This window comes from Geotrypetes seraphini, chromosome 1, assembly GCF_902459505.1.
Source record: "Geotrypetes seraphini chromosome 1, aGeoSer1.1, whole genome shotgun sequence".
Lineage (NCBI taxonomy): Eukaryota > Metazoa > Chordata > Amphibia > Gymnophiona > Dermophiidae > Geotrypetes > Geotrypetes seraphini.
The window spans coordinates 501171153-501188673 of record NC_047084.1 but is presented as its reverse complement, the minus strand read 5'-3'; the positions used below and the strand labels follow the sequence as shown (position 1 = coordinate 501188673).

The following is a 17521-nucleotide window of genomic DNA, read 5'->3' as shown; positions in this document are numbered from 1 at the left end:
CACCATTTCAGGTCACAAACGTCCTCTGAGAACAGAAGTTCAACATGGTGGTTCTCGGCACAAACCACTGATTCCTCGAATTTCCTTTTGGAAAGTGGATTCTCTTGAGAACTGTGAAAACTCATCTCTCCCCACCTTTCTCTTTCTTTCAATCCTTCCCTATACTTTATCTCTATGACTAGGGAGGGGAATGGGGATAGAAACAAGGACAGAGGTGAAGCTGAACAGGAAAGTTAAGTATGCAGAGGGAATGATGGTGGATATGGAGAGAGAAAAAATGACAAATGAGCAGAAGATGAGTGGCACTTAGGTTTTGGGGACAGCGAAGATGGATGGGCCTGTGCAGTTGGGTGATGAGATGGGGATAGAGCAGATGGATGAGCCTAAGGGATCAGGGGGAACAGCAGAAAAAAGGACTAGGGATAGGAAAGAAGAACAGCAGCAGATGACTAGGACATGATGAGACTGTGGTGAGAAAATGAGAGGCAGTAGAGGGTAAGGGAGAGCTGAGAGATTGAGTATAAAGAATGGAAGTGCAAGGCTAGGGAGTGGGTGAAAGATAGGGTAAGGGGACAGGAGACTGGGGAAGGAGAGAAAACAAAGCAGCACTAGGAGTGCTAAAGAGGGAGATAGGGAAAAGCTGCTCAATAAATGAGGTGAGAGGACCAAGGACTAGAGGATGAAAGAAAGAGTGAGGGCTAAATCAAATGGCCAAATATAAATATAGAGAAAAATGGGGGCAGGAGACATTAAAAAATTTGTTCTTAACCTCCTAAAGCAGACATGTCAAACTCTGGCCAGCCAGACAATTACAAATTTGCACTTAAATTGGCCTGCCGGCAGACATTTTTTTACTCAATTAGCTACAAGCGCTGCATCAGCTGTAGGTTCACGCGGCTTCCCGGTCTCACATTAAAGCAGCCTGCAGAGGATCGCTGGTCAGCAGTAGCGATCCTAGCAGGCTACCGTAGCCTCAGCAGAACATTCCCTCTGCCGCGGTCCCATACGTCAGAGGAAACGTGCTGCGAAAACCGATAGCAGCCTGCTAGGATCGCTACAGCTGATTGACAATCCTCTGCAGGCTGCTTTAATGTGAGACCAGGAAGCCGGAATGGAGGGAGGGAAAGAATAGAGCGCCAAATTGCAGGCCAAAAGGAAAGATACCAGACCTCCGGGGGAGGGAAGAAGAAAGGAGACCCTGGCATGCGAGTTATCAGAAGACAACCAGAGCCTGGGATCACAACATGATTTGAATAATGACCAGACAACAAAAGGCAGAAAAAATAATTTTATTTTCTGTTTTGTGATTACAATATGTCAAATTTGAAATATGTATCCTGCCAGAGCTGGTGTTAGACAGCAGGTGTGAACTAGGTCCTAAAAGAGAGAGAAGAAAAGTATTTTTATTTTGTTTACATCACAGAGCCGGTGTGGGGTTGGAGAGGCTGCAACCCTATATTTCTACTAAAGCTAAGGGGTCCTTTTATTAAGGTGCGCATTTAGCGTGCACTAAATTGGTTAGTGTACCTTAATAAAAAAATTGGCCCTATGTTTTAGATTTCAGCCCCTTATGTGATTGAGTTTGACACCCCTGTCCTAAAGAGTGATAAAAGTAGAGTGGGGAAAAAAGAAAGAAAAATGCCTAAAGGCAGATGAGAAAAAAATATTTCATGCTTTTTTATAGATTAAGGTATATCGGGTTTGGGAAATGTAAATATTTATTTTGCGGAGTACAGGAGATAATGTAATTGTTTTTCCGTTATTAATATTGTATTGTTTATAGTCTATCTAATCCTGTGAAGACTCCAACTACACAGAATTTGTTGAAATAATGGCTATCAATTCCAATGACAGGGTTTTTTGTGTTTTTTTTTAACCTGGTAGCTGAATTTAGTTAAGAGTTTCTTTATGTACAGAAGGCCATGATGTCTTATAGTGCCAATTTAAAAAGTGTTGTGGTTGTAGGCCTGATAGGATACAGCAATGTCGCTCTGGCTTGCAACCTTCAATATTTATTTTGTATTTCCACTTAAACCTTGGCAGAAATCACACGAAGTATCGACTTGCCCCAGTGTGACCTCAATCGTCCTCAAGGAGCCGCTGGCAGAGTTCCTTCTCACACGCTCTAATGGACGAAAAAACAAAGCAGTTAGCAACGTCTATCCCGCTCCTCTTTCAGGCAAAACAACCCACCACCCGCTCTCAAGTCTCGGGGTCGCTTTACTCTGTTGATTTTTGTTCTAGTAGCGGGATGGGATGGGGGTGGGGGGTAAACGGTAAGAATAACACGTGGTCGCAATTGTTGTGGGCTTGGGGGGGGCAGGTCCCTTCCTCCTAGGCCGGAGTGCAATCAATCCGTCCTCCTCCCCTTTCTCAGAATTCTAAGGCCCGGCCGGGGGAGCTCGGGAATACAATCGCATCACGCGCTCGGTAGTCACCTGACTGCCAGGCCACGAGGAGAACACCGCCAATCTGACTGTGTAGCGTCACTCCCGGGCGGGATTCGGGGAATGCCTATAAAGCGGCGCCGCGGCAGCTGGAGGCCCTACGGGTGCAGAGCCGAGCGTGTTTGTCTGGAGCTGTCTATAGGTAGGTGCTGCTCGGGTTGGGGGGTTCGATTCTTTTCTCCTTCTCGCCTCTGTGGTTCCTGGTTAGACCGGGCGAGATATGGTTTTGCTCGTAGGGGTAGGTAGGAGGTTTTTGTTGGGATCGTTAGGAAGGGGGATCTGTGCTGCGTGTTTGAATGCTCTGTATTAGGGGTTCCCTGGGCTGCTGTCGACCTCCCCCTTGCCCACTTGCTCTTTCGGGAACGACTGGGTGAGGCTGATGTCGTTTCTCCTATGCGTAATTAATTTCATCTCTGGAAAAACGAGATTTGGGTTTTGGAACAGGAGGGGGGGGGGACGAGGTTTCTTAACCGTGGGATGGTCGGTGAGCACGGGTGCATCTCCCTAGGGCAGAACTTGATCCTCTTCTCCCAGAACTGATCAGCTGACTGCTCCGGGCGAGGACGTTGCTGTTTCCCATTCGTTCGGCTCTTGAGTCCCTTATATGCGTGCCCGGGCTGACTCTTGTCCTCTTCCCAGGGTTTCCTGCCGCTGTTCGTTTTTCTGTCACCATGACGCTGTGCTACCCCCTGCTGCTTTTCTGCCTCGCGGCGGCGGTGACCCGGGCGGCCCCGCGGCTGGATCCAGACCTGGACACCCACTGGCACCTCTGGAAGACCTGGCACGCCAAGACCTACCATCAGGTAAGCGCTTACCAGCCTGTGCTGGGCACGGCGGGATGGCGGGGCTCCAGCAGCAGGTAACTCCTCTCTCTTATTTTCTCTGTAGACCGAGGAAGGCTGGAGGCGACAGATCTGGGAGAAGAACCTGAAGATGATCGAGCTTCACAACCTGGATTTCACGCTGGGGAAGCACAACTTCAGTTTGGCAATGAACCACTTCGGAGACATGGTGAGCACAAGACTCTGGCTGCCCATAGGGGCTAGAGCCACTCTGGACAAAGCAGGGCTATTTTACTCCATTTAGCAGTAGGCCAGGGGTGGTCAACGGTTCACAAGGCCATAAGCCAGTTGGACTTTCAGGATTTCTTCAATAAATGATCTGTTTACATATATGGTCCACCAACCCTACTCCCCGCCAACCTAGCCAGCAAATTAACCATTCCCCTTAACTGTATCATGGCATCTTTGTCTTGTCTGTTTATACTGTAAGCTCCTGCCAGCAGGGACTGTCTTCCTGACTCTATACAGCACTATAGAAATAGCCTATAGAAATAATTAGTAGTAGAACTCATGTATTTTCATTGTGGAAACCCTGAAATCCCACCTGAGTGAGGTTGGATGCCTCTGCTGTAGGGTCTTAACATTTTATTTAGGGTTTTATTTTTTTTTTTTTAAATTAGTGTGTTCAGCTTGTCTTCCTTATATGCAAACAACTAATATTATCCTTAAATACTGAGTGGGAATGGTTGACTGGCAAAGAAAAAGCTATTATAGGACTTAAAAACATGCTTTTCTGGGAAGTTCTACACCAAAGATTGGTGAAAATTGCCAAAAATGGGTCAAGAAATTTAGATGCATAGAAATTGAATGTAGGCTGACAGAAAACTGCAGAAAGATTTCTGACTTCTAGTTACGCAAACGTATAAAATGGACAATGCTTGGGAAAAACTTGACTAACTGTGTATTGAGAATAATAAACATTTTGCACGTGAAATCACCTGTATGTCCAGGATCATCTATTCCACTGTTCTTGTTGCTGCTTGTATCAGAATCGGTATGGAACATTGGTTCTTCTCTTTGAGTGTTGTTTTGCTACTTTAATTGCTTATCTTCACCACCACCAAAAAAACAGTGCAGTGCGTTTCTTAATATCTAAGACGGATGTCAAAGTCCCTCCTCGACAGCCACAATCCAGTCGGGTTTTCAGGATTTCCCCAGTGAATATGCATGAGATCTATTTGCATGCACTGTTTTCATTCTATGCCAATAGATCTCATGCATATTCATTGGGGAAATCCTGAAAACCCGACTGGATTGCAGCCCTCGAGGAGGGACTTTGACACCCCTGATCTAAGACATCAATTGCAAATACAGCAAATTTCCCAAAAATGCATCATCAGTGTTCTAATAAAAAATCAAGTTAAATATACACTTCTCCCTCTGTATTCGCAGGGGATAGGGGCAGAGCTGGACCGCGAATGAAGAAAAACCACGGATATCTTCTCGTCCGGCTCTGACTCACCCCGCTTCCCTCCCGCCTTCCCCTCCCCCCCCCCCCCCCGGCATCCCGACCTTACCTGGTGGTCTAGCAGGCTTTTGGGGCAGGAGCAATCTTCCTACGCTCCTGCCCAGTGCAGATCACCAATAGGAAATGACTGCCGTGAGTTCCTGTAGTCTCAAGACTACGGCAGGAGCTCACGGCAACCATTTCCTATTGGCGATCTACACGGGGCAGGAGCGTAGGGAGATCGCTCCTGCCCCGAAAGCCTACTAGACCACCAGGTAATGCTGGGATGCCGGGAGAGAGGCGGGAACATGATAAAATATGGATTTCCCCCCCACCCCCATCCCCCCTCCAAAAAAAATTGCGAATTTGTGAAACTGCGAGTGTGGAAACTACAAATAGGGAGGGGGAAGTGTACTCCCTGGAATAGGGAATCAAACGAGCCACAAAGCAGCCAACTGGGGCGCACCCAGTGCATTGTGCAGCCCTGAATTGAGGAATAAAAAATCTATTTTTAAGGATACCCACAATGCAGTGGTGTACCAAGGGGGTGGTGGGGTGGTCCACCCTAGTTGCAGCCCATAAAGGGGTGCTCCCACAGCTTGCATCATGATCTGGGAACTTTCGGCAATGGCAGCGTTCACAATTCGCTGCTCTGCCAGCGTCGGCCCTTTCTCACTGCTGGGTTATTATGCCTTTGCGGAAGTAGGCAGGACCAGCAGAGAGGAAGGCCCAGTGCCAGCAGTGACAGCATTCACAGGAATGCTGACTTCTAGAGAAGCAGTGGTGGTGGCATGGATGTTGGGGGCAAGAAGGCAGAACATGGAGTCATATGTTGGATTGGGAAGACAGGCTGTATGGAAAAACGTGGGGACCGGAGAGAGAGCAGAGGCTGGGTGTCGGGAGGAACAGAGGAGGCAGATGCTGGATTGGTGGGGTAGCAGAGGTTGGATGGAAGAAGTGGGGTCTGGAGAGAGGGCAGAGTCTGAATGTCGGGGCTGGAGGGGAGAAACTGGAGGCAGATGCTGGATTGGGGTGGCATAGGGAACAGGCTGGATGGAATGGGGCAGAGAAGAACATAACATAGGATTTCTAAACCACATAGCTGTTAATTTCAATGTGGTTTACAAGAGATTAATAAAAAGAAACAACTTTTCTACACCTGGAAAAACAACTTGGTGAACTTAGATGGCGACATGGCTGTCGGCCCTGTGCAGACAACAAAGCCCAATTGATGGCGATACAGCTTCACTTGAATGAGCTTCTACAATAACGGGTGATCAAGTCAGTGAAGTATTACCAATATCAGCTATATAAACATAGTAATAAACGGGCCAACATAGCCCCCGCCTTATCTCGGGGACGCCAGAAATCCTATCGTGTTGCTCAAATTTGACCGCTCAAATGTCAGTTGCACTGCCAGGATAAGGCTATTTGTGGGTTTGTGTATTTTTTTTAGGATTATTATACTCGACTCTATGCTCCAGACAGTTCTCCGGGGCTATCTAGTGAAACTTACCTGTCAAACTTGGATTTACCTTGTTTGAGCCCTGAGGCCAGTCAACTACTCAATGTCCCGTTCCGGGAAGATGAATTGATGCTTGCTATTCAGGGAAGTCTGTTGTGTAGGGCTCCTGGCTTGGATGTTTACCGGGTCGAGTTTTATAAACTTTTTGCTCCGGATGTCTTGAGCCCCCTGGTGAATATTTTTAACCATTGCATTGGTGGGAAAAAAATACCATTCCGACTCGGACAGGCACAATTAGTGGTTTTTCCTAAGCTGGATAGGACTAAGGTGGAGTCTTATAGACCGATTTCACTCCTCTGCTGCGAGGCCAAAATGTTGGCCAACCGCCTTGCAAAAAAACTACCTGACTTGATACTAGTCCTTAAGTTGGTTTTATTCGGGGTCGAACGGCGGTTAGAAATATCTGTTGGATATTATCTTCCTTGGAGTGGGTCCATCATCAGAAATTGCCTTCTCTGCTGATCAGCTTTGACACGGAGAAGGCCTATGACCGGGTTCATTGGGATTTTTTGTTTGGGGTCATAGATAAGTATGGTGTCAATGGGTTTTTTCAGGATGCTGTTCAGATGTTTTGCAAGACGGTGCAAAATCGCAAAATTTGCAAGACGGCATTCGCAAAATCGGCGCCTCGGAAACCGAGCATGGCTCGATTTACGAGCTCCCCCCCCCGCGATCCAGCACCGTCCCCCAGACCCACCCGAACCCACTTCTTAACTTTCAGCTCGGCACCGACAGCCTCCTCTTCTGTGCTGGACCTTGAGCATCTGGCTAATGATCTATTTCTGCACTTTTCAATGCACTGGCACTTTAGTGATTTTTTTGGCTGCCTTTACTTTCATCAACCACTCTATCAGACAGATAAGTGAACATTTTATATTTCTTCATTTTATGTTATGCTATTAATGGAGAATGATATGAGTGGTCTGGGACAAAGCGCAATGATGGTCCCATAAGACAGCCATAAGTTTGTAGTTATCACGAACGTTTTATGGTTTGGGTCTGAGCACTTTATATATTTATATTTAATCAATATTTATTGAATATGTGAGTAGTGGATTTGATGGTCAGTTTCTTTGTTACATAAATTGCTTTGGGAACGCCTGCCTCCACGCCTTTATGCATACTTAGCCCACAAGTGGAGTGTGGAATTGGGGGTGCAGATTCTGGAGCTGGATGTCAGACTATCCATTGGATGCCTCATTTTATTTCTGGCTCTCTTTGGAGAGAGTGTATTTACCGATTTCTCCATAGGGCCTACTTCACTCAGGTGCAGGCTTTCATGTTGGATTGGTTCCCTCCTCTACCTGTGTCAAATGTAATTAGGCTCCCAATACATTCTCTCATGCCTTTTGGCATTGTCCAAGTATTCACTCCTGGGATGGTATTTTTGCTTACGTGGGAGCTTTGTGGGGCATTCAGATATCGTGTACCCCTAGGGGTGCCCTGTTTGGTTAATTAGCCTCCTGTGGGGTGTTTGGGAGGGGGTGTCATTTGCTGTTTCAGAAGGCATGTATGGTGGGTCATAAATGCATCATGCAGTCTTGGGTACATGATGCTCCTCCAAATTATTGGCATTGGCAGAATCAACTCCACCACCTGCTGCTTCTTCAGATTGGGACGTCCATAAACCTAAGCGCCAACAACTTTTTATGCAGACTTGGGAGCCTTATCTTAACTCCCCGCCACATAAGGTAGGAGTTTGATTCTGAATGATTTGTCTTAAGGTACTGCTTTCTCCTCATTTTGGGTCATCTTCCACCTGGGGGGTGGCGGTGTTGATTTAGTACTGGAAAAGGAGGGGGGAGTATGCTTCTTATGGGTGACTGTGGGTTCTTCCATTTACTAATGTTTGATGGGGTACTGTTGTGCCACCTTTTCTGCTTTGGAAGTAGAGTCACAAGAGTAAGGACTCTACCTGTTGTGTTTGGATTCTTTGTATTTCTTTTGTTGTATCTGTTTTTAAACCAGGGGTGTCCAACCTTTTGGCTTTCCTGGGCCGCATTGGCCGAAAAAATGTTTCTGGGGCTGCGCAAACGCTGCAGCAAGACAGAGGAGGGAGCTGGCAAGACGGTAAACACCCAGGGGCAGCAGAGGAAAACACTGCATCGCCCTCGACCAGGGCCGCACAAAATACTTCACTGGGCGGGCCACAGGTTGGACACACCTGTTTTAAACCATCAATAAAAATTGATTTGAAAATAAAAAAACACAAATTGAGAGGACATCATGTAGGTGAGGTGTAGTTGGCTATAAACCTAGAAAAAAAAATGTTTAATTGTTTTCCAAAGTATAGGTAAGAGTTGAACGAAGATAGAAGTTGTTGAAAGTCCTTATCATAAAAAGCTGCCTGAAAAGCAAAGAGTACGATCGTGATACTTAACTTTTGCAGCCCTAAAGAACTGAATCAAATCAAATTGAAAAATCGGTTCATGTGAGTGAATCAAAGTTTTTGACTGAATCAGACAGCACTACTGCTCACATCTCATATTTGTTGTGTGGGTAGGTTTTCCCCTGGACTGGATTGAGAATTACACTTTTTAGTAAAAAGGTAGACAAGAGCCTTCTGTTCCCTTAAGGCAGGGGTCCCCAAAGTCCCTCCTTGAGGGCCGAATCCAGTTGGGTTTTCAGAATTTCCCCAATGAATATGCACTGAAAGCAGTGCATGCACATCTCATGCATATTAATTAGGGAAATCCTGAAAACCCGACTGGATTCGGCCCTCAAGGAGGGACTTTGGGGGACCCCTGCCTTAAGGTATAGAAATTGTTTACCCTTTTCTCAAAATGCCATCAGCGTGACACTTTGTGCTCAGATTATTAAAATCATATGCCGGGTTAAAAAAATACTTAAAATGATCATCTGCATGACTTGAATATAGCCCAGTGTTTGCAGCTGATTTTGGATTGGCAGAAGTAGCAAATTCCAGAAATGACACCTGAGTAACAAGAGGTTTTGTAGTTACTATATCAAGTGGACAAGATTTTAAATTAATGCATTTGCAGGATTTGAAGAGCGAATGGGCAGACTAGATGGGCCATTTGGCGTTTATCTGCCATCATGTTTCTAACTGAGGGCTGCAGTGGAGGACTTCGGGGGCTCTGCATTGGAGACCACTGGCTTAGAGGCTCTTAAAATTATGATAGCAGTAATGGCTAGCATAGCCTAGTAGTTAGGGCAGTGGCTTGAGAATCTGGCGAACTGTTTGATTCCCTCTGCAGCTCCTTGTGACTGTGGGCAAGTTACTTAACCCTGCATTGCCCCAGGTACAAAATAAGTACCTGCAAATATGTAACCCTCTTTGATTGTAATCATTGAAAGGCAAAGGCAATATATCAAGTCCCATTCCCTTTCTACAAGAATGAGTTGCCTAATCTACTGTATTTCTTAATCCTGCAGACCACTGAAGAATTCAGACAAGTAATGAATGGCTTCCGGTACAATAAGTCGGACAGGAAAGTCCGTGGATCCTTATTCCTAGAGCCCAGCTTCCTGGAAGCCCCCAAAAATGTGGACTGGCGTGAACATGGATATGTAACACCTGTTAAAAATCAGGTATTGAAGCATTTAAATTCCAGCCTGGCTCATGTCAAGGGAATTGCTGTCTTTTAACATAGCAGCCAATGTGGTAGTGAGCAAATGTTTTCCAGACTATGCCTTTTCTTTGCAAGTAGTGTAGCACATTGGTATAGCTGCCTTACATAATAGCAGGAGGCCTAATTTTGTTCAGAGAGCAAATTCTGCCCTCAGTTCATATTTCTATACAAAGAAGTAACCTCTTTGTATTTATTTATTTTTTTTTTGTGTGTGTGTAGTAACAATGGGGAGGTGACACATTAAAACCCTAAAAAAAATGTTTTGTTTTTTTTTTCAATTTACTCAGTTCATATTTAACTTGGATTTAGTTTGCACTGTACATCAGTATTAACTTAAGAGGTGAGTTGTTTAATCTGTTCAGTACTGGAGTTTGAAGTAAATCTTTTTTTTTTTTTTTTTTCTTTGTCCCAAAGGGTGCATGTGGCTCTTGTTGGGCATTCAGTTCAACAGGTGCTCTGGAAGGACAGCACTTCCGAAAAACACAGAAGCTGGTTTCTCTTAGTGAGCAGAACCTCGTAGAATGTTCACGTCCTGAAGGGAACCAGGGCTGCAATGGTGGACTCATGGATCAGGCCTTCCAATATGTGGAAGATAACCATGGCATTGATTCTGAAGAGTCTTATCCATATATTGCTAAGGTAAACGGGGTCCTCTGAAAGCAGCAGTGCTGTCATATTGCTGTCATTCTAGATAATCTCTAGCCATTCACTATAGTATCAGCTGGATAAGATTCCTGACCATCCAGATGCCTGCCTGCAGCAGGCTGATGGCTACTGTGTTCAGAGAGAAATCGGAAGCCAGCAGGATGTAGGTATTTAGCAACAAATTCAAAGACCCAAGCAGAGCAAATATGCTAAAACAAGAACTTAATGATTTGGTAAAGAGCACAGGAGTTGTGTATACTCTGTTTTAAAAACTTAACCCTGAATGAGTGTTCTGTCCAGGGCTTCTGTACTCATTTTACTTGGCCTGGTGGCATCTGAAGTAATAATAATAATAATTTTATTTTTTATACACCGCCAAAGTAGTTCGAGGCGGTTTACAATAAGAAGAGCTGGACAGTCAGCGAAGACATAACAATGAAGTCCTTGAATACAATGAATATTTAGAATAACAGTGATATCTTTGAATACATGCATATTTGTGGGGAGGAAGAGAAAACAGAGTGAAAGTCACATTGTAGGGATGTCAAGTACAAGTAAGTAGGAATACGGGGGTGGGTGGGGGGAGGAGTCATTGAGAGCTCTTGGTTACAAATCGGTTAAACAGGTTGGTTTTGACTAGTTTTCTGAAGTTAAGGTAGGATGAAGAGTGCTTGATAAGATTACCTAGCCAGCCGTTCTGTTGATATGCTTGGAACGCAAGAGTTCTGTCAAGGAATCTTCTGTATTGGCAATTTTTTATTATTGGGTGGCTGAATATTTGTAATCTGCATTTTGGTCTGGTGGAATAGTCCAATTTAAAATGGGCGACTAGGCATAGGGGGGCCAAACCCAGAATGGATTTGAAACAAAGGCAAGCAAATTTGAACAGCACTCTTGCTACTAGGGGTAGCCAGTGGAGTTTATGGTAGTAGGAGGTTATGTGATCCCATTTTTTTATGTTGAAGATCAGTTGCACTACTGAATTTTGTATGATTCGGAGTCTTCAAATGTTTTCTTGAGAGACCCCAGATAAATGATATTACAATAGTCAAGCAGGCTTAAGATTGAGGCTTGCACCAGTAGTCGGAATGAAGCTGTGTCGAAGAACTTTCTGATGGTTCTTAATTTCCATAGTGTTGAGAAGCCTTTTTTGATCAGTAGCTCTGTGTGAGTTAAGAGTGAGGTGACGGTCTAGCGTCACTCCCAGGATTTTTATGGGATTTTAAGGTGCTTCTAAGATTAAGGGTATATCCCAGAAATTCTTTCTACTGTTTCTGTACAACTTAGACAAGGGTCCTAACCTGCCCTGTTCCATGGTAGTTAGATTTAGCATCTCTGAGGTATGTTAAGAAGTTGGCCTTTGCTAACTACTTAGTGTGGTATAGGCAGTGTCTGGATTGCAATGGTAACTAGTCTATAGTAGGTAGCTAGTATGAGCGTACTTAACCACCTGAGTGCCACCTCTTGGGTGCATCAGTGCTAATTGTATGTGACACTAACACTAGGTAACTTTTGTGTGCAGTAACCAAGGAGAATGCAGGCCATGCCACAAGAATTAATTGTACAGCCTTCTCTGCATGATTTTGCATGTATGTAGTAGTAGCAACATCCTAATCAGTAAAACAGTTCCCTGTGTTCAGCAGATTACAGACTTAAGTGATTGTGAAATGGCTTCTAGGATTTCCAGTACAAGTTCAGTGGCAGCCTTAGCTTGCACCAGGCAGGGCTCAGTACGGTATTTAGCTTTGAACTGCAGCCTGAATTTCTGCTTTAGTCTTGTCTGTTTCATCCCTTATTTGCCATTCTCCAACTATTTCCCTCATTTCCCATAGACTTCACACTAGGCGTAGAGGGAGTATTGGCGCTTAATGTGCGGTATCTCTGCAGTTCATGAAAAGAGCACGGATGGGATTGCAGGATATTAATTTTGAGCTAGATCAGTATGGGCGCTTTACCCAAATGGAAATGTGCACTTTACATAAAGCATGCAGGTGTAAAACAGTATAGTTTGGTCAGAAGGGCAGGGACTCTTTATATGTTTAGTGTACAGTGCTGTGTACATCTAGTAGCACTATAGAAATGATCACTAGTAGTAGAAATGTAACAGGCTTTCAAGAAAGCATAAGAATTTGAAGTCCATATAGCACTGCAGTAAACTGATGCTGCTTAACTATGTTACAAGGATGACTTAGGTTTGACAGACCACATTTTGACTAGGTTATTTGAACGGCTTGCTAGTGTCTCTAGCATTTCTGCACAGTGTGAAAAAAACATTGCATATCGCTCATTTTAAAATGCGACTTTCTTTTAAGGATGATGTGGACTGCCACTACGATCCAAAATACAACTCTGCAAATGACACTGGCTTCGTGGATATCCCATCTGGCAATGAGAGGGCTCTTATGAGGGCAGTAGCATCTGTGGGGCCAGTATCTGTTGCTATAGATGCAGGCCACTCGTCATTCCAGTTCTATCAGTCTGGTACGTATTGTGCGGCTGTGAATATTTCGGGTATCTAAATTCTCTTTGGCATAGCCCTTAGCTTCAGTGTTGCCTCTTTCTAGGTATCTACTATGAGCCTGATTGCAGCAGTGAAGATCTAGACCATGGTGTCTTAGTGGTAGGATATGGATTTAAAGAATCTGACGTGGATGGAAAGAAATACTGGATTGTCAAAAACAGGTATGCAGTTTTTTGGACTAATGTGACCTGGGTCCGCTGCCTTCCTTCTAGCTTTGACCACATGTTAACACATTTGAGTTCTACTTTCATTTAACTAGCTGCCCTAAAACCAGGGGGGTGCCTGGATTACCTGTCTTGTGATTTCCATAAAAGTCTAGGTGTAAAAAAGTAACTACGAGATCTGACAATTAAGTTCACAAACTCATCCTAGAAAAAGTGCTACATTACATACCTCATTGCTGAATATCACTAAGGTCACCTTCGAAGTACTTCCCTTGGGAAGCTATGCACCAATGCCAGCACCTAGTCCACCCTTCAAAGCAATTTTGGAACTCTTTTTTCTGGAATGCCCATCAGAGCTGTCGTCTTATTACCCTTGATGTCCTAAATGTCATCAAAATGTTTTCCGTTCAATATTTCCTTTATCTTTGGGTAAAGATAAGTCATGGGGGGGGGGGGGGCGCAGATCAGGTGAGTAGGGAGGGTGTTCCGATACAGTTGTTTTTCTGGCTAAAAATTCCCTTATAGACAATGTCGTGTGAGCTGGTGCATTGTCGTGATGCAAGAGCCATGAGTTATTGCAAAAAGTTCAGGTTATTTTTGTCTAAGTTTTTCACACTGCCTTTTCAGCACTTGGTTAACTGTTCGTCCAAATTCATAATGAACAATCCCCTTTGATATTTAAAAAAAAAAAAAAAAGTTAGCAACATCGTTTTGACTTTTGATTTGGACTGGTGGAACTTTTGGTCGTGGAGAATTAGCTGACTTCCATGGTGCACTGTTTCTCTATCGATGTTTACTTGGTCTACTATGCTTCTCACAGTTGATGGTTTTGAAGCACACTTTGACCAATTTTTGCAATGTTTTCATCTGTTCTGCTAGTTACTGGCCACCCTGACCTTTCTTCACCAGTGACACTTTCTCTCCTCTCAGAAAAACATTTAATCCGTTTGTACATTGCCATTTTCTTCGTGGCATTATCCCCATAAACTTGGACTAACGTGTCCCTGATTTCACTTCCACTCTTGCCAAATTTAACAAGCAATTTAAAGTTTGTTCATTGCTCTAATTCAAGCTCCAACATTCTCGTGATGACACACAACAACAATATATTAGGATCTCGCAGCTGTGTTTTTGTGGTGGTGTCTTGCTGAGTGGGATTCATAAGCACATAAGCATTGCCTCTGCTGAGTCAGACCATAGGTCCATCACGCCCAGCAGTCCGCTCCCGCGGTGGCCCCCCAGGTCAATGACCTGTAGTGATCTACTACTCTACTATAAAGTAATAGAATAGTAGCGTAGTAGATCACTACAGGACATTGACCTGGGGGGCCACCGCGGGAGCGGACTGCTGGGCGTGATGGACCTATGGTCTGACTCAGCAGAGGCAATGCTTATGTGCTTATGAATCCCACTCAGCAAGACACCACCACACAAACACAGCTGCGAGATCCTAATATACTAAGGTTATGAAACCTTACATTGGCAACACTGTACAGACAACTAAGTAAGTGCACAGAGGCAAGTTCGCAAACTTAATTGCCAGACCTCATATGTATGAACTAGTTCACTGTCCTGTCATTTAAATACTTACATGGCATAAATATACATGAGGCAAGTCTTTCAATTGAAAGGAAACTCCAAAGTGAAAGGGCATAGAATGAGGCTTTAGGAATAATCTAAGGAAATACTTTATTTACACAAAGAGTGATAGATGTGTGGAATAGTCTCCTGGTAGAGGTGGTGGAGACACTGAAATCAAGAAAGCATGGGATGGGCACGTGGGATCTCTTAGAACAGTGGTTCCCAACCCTCTCCTGGAGGACCACCAGGCCAGTCAGGTTTTCAGGATAGCCCTAATGAATATGCATGAGAGAGATCTGCATATAATGGAGGTGCCAGGCATGCAAATCTTCTCCATGCATGTTCATTAGAGCTATCCTGAAAACCCGACTGGCCTTTGTCCTCCAGGACAGGGTTGGGAAACCACTGTCATAGAAAGAGGAGATAGTGGATGTGCTATTTGGCTTTTATCGGCCATTATGTTTCTATGGTAGACTTACATTTTCTAGTTTGATCTTTTACTTTTCATGTGTTCCTAGGTGTTTAGTTCTAATCAATTTTTCAGTATGAAACTATCACCTGGCTGCTGTAGAAGGAGCAGGCCTAACCTTTTTTTTTTTTTTTTTTTTTTTTTTTTTTCTTCTCTCATACAGCTGGGGTGAAATGTGGGGCAACAAAGGATATGTGCTCATGGCAAAAGACAAGAAGAATCACTGTGGAATAGCAACTGCTGCCAGTTATCCTCTTGTGTAGCTTGGGGGAGAGCTTCACCTCTGCAGGACCAAAGTTTGCACAGTCAGTACAATAAGCCTGCCCAGCCAGGGCCCTTCAAGTGCTTTGTCAGAGAAACACAAACCACGATGCCGAAGATTAAACTATTTGTTGCGACTTGAACTTCATTGTTTAAAAATATTGGACTACCATAAGACTTGTAATATAGCTGCTGTAGCTTTTTTTTTGTCTAGGTTTTTACAGTTTTTAATTGTTTTAAGTTGATTATGCACTGCCTTTTATTTAAAGACATGTACAATAAAATTTAAAACCTTGGTTTAGTCATTTGTCACTGTCATTAATCTACATGATCCTAAATTGAGGGGGGGGATTTAGTTCATTGCTGTAGTGAGACTTGACCATGCGGTACTGGATATGGGAGCAGCCTTTTGCAGTACAATCAGGCTCTAGCTATTAACAAGTTACAAAGTGCAATAAGAATAGCCTTACTGGGTCAGACTAATGGTCCATCAAGCCCAGTAGCTTGTTCTCACGGTGGCCAATCCAGGTCCCTAGTACCTGGCCAAAACCTAAGGAGTAGCAATATTCCATGCTTCTGATCCAGGGCAAGCAGTGGCTTCCCCCGTGTCATTCTCAATAACAGATTAAGTATTTAAAATCTGATTTTATTAGCTCTTGTTGCTATGAACTGAGGTGCTACGCATGCACTCTGCTTCCCCTGTGTATTCTTAGAAACTATGTGGGTACTCAGTGCAACCTTTTGCTCTTCCACAATCTCCATTACTATAGTCACTTTCGTGAATGTTTTAAAAGAAGCTTCAGTGGAGGATTGTTTGGCTGGTATTGTCCTAAGTAATGCTTGCTTTAATTCTGCATAGGTACTTCAGGCACTGTTGGGACTAGCATCTGATGGTGCAAACCTTTGGAAGGGCTGAGAAACTTGTGCCCACTGAGCTGATTTTAATGTGAGCTGTTTAGTAGTTTTGCAAGCTTCAAGTTTATTAAAATTTGATGCAAACGCTTATTTCAACGAATTACATAAAATCAGGGGTAACAAACTCATAATTATACGTACAAAAATAAATTCTGAAGACAGACATACTGAAACAGGAGGAGAAGGGGTAGAATAAATGTTTTTAGAGAAAAGCGACAAAGGATAACGATAGGTTGGGGGATGAAAGAAAGGGTAGATAAAATAATGAAAATGTATTCCAATGGTAATATCGTTGAATGAAGGTTTTAATTTTTGAAGGCATCTTTAGAAAAGGTTTTCAATGAACTTTTGAACTTTTAATGGAAGCCTGATAGGTGATTATGGTATATTTGGACATCTTGGTAACATTTTGAAACTTGACTGGTAATCGGTGCTTTCTTTATTTGAATTCATGCTTTAACTGTAACTGTTCGATGCCTACCTTTTCAGCTCTAGGTTTTGCTCACATGTTTTGGTATTTAATCCTGACAGTTTTAGTCCTGCTCCTTTTTATACGTATAAATTCAGTTCAGTGGTTATCCCAGGACAAGCAGGCAGCATATTCTTAACGCATGGGTGACGTCACCGACGGAGCCCCGATATGGACACTTTTAACTAGAAAGTTCTAGTTGGCGGCACCGCGCATGCGCGGGTGCCTTCCCGCTCGACGGAGGAGAGTGTGGTCCCCAGTTTCTTCGTTTCCGCGGAGCGAAGAAGACGCATGTGTTTTCAACGGCCGTTGAAAAATCAATTCCTGCCTTCCCACTCGCGTAATTTTTCGTTGTTTTTCTCTTTTTTCCCTTCGGGTTACTTTCCTTTTTATTTTCCAAAAAAAAAAAAATTGTCGGATTTTCTTTATTTTTCAGGCCGGCCCCGGCGGGGCCTGTTGCCACCATACAGGCCTCCGACTTTGATTTTGCGGAGGCCGTGTTTCCCTTCATGCCCCCTCAACCGGGCTTTAAGAAGTGCCAGCGGTGTGCATGCCCGATCTCTCTTACCGACCCGCACAATTGGTGCCTGCAGTGCTTGGGTCCAGAGCATCGGGCGGACTCCTGCACCCGCTGTGCTATGC

The 17521-nt window shown here is 44.1% G+C and overlaps 1 protein-coding gene across 1 annotated transcript; it reads left to right on the top strand.

Annotated features, from left to right (window-relative positions):
* The first annotated feature begins 2432 nt into the window (after positions 1–2432).
* CTSL (cathepsin L) lies at positions 2433–15796 on the top strand. The gene is made up of 8 exons (XM_033927656.1): positions 2433–2589; positions 3087–3250; positions 3336–3458; positions 9658–9813; positions 10269–10493; positions 12812–12980; positions 13064–13181; positions 15398–15796. Exons 1-8 carry the CDS (start codon positions 2511–2513, stop codon positions 15495–15497), a joined length of 1134 nt encoding a protein of 377 aa, XP_033783547.1. The 5' UTR covers positions 2433–2510; the 3' UTR covers positions 15498–15796.
* Positions 15797–17521: the final 1725 nt, after the last annotated feature.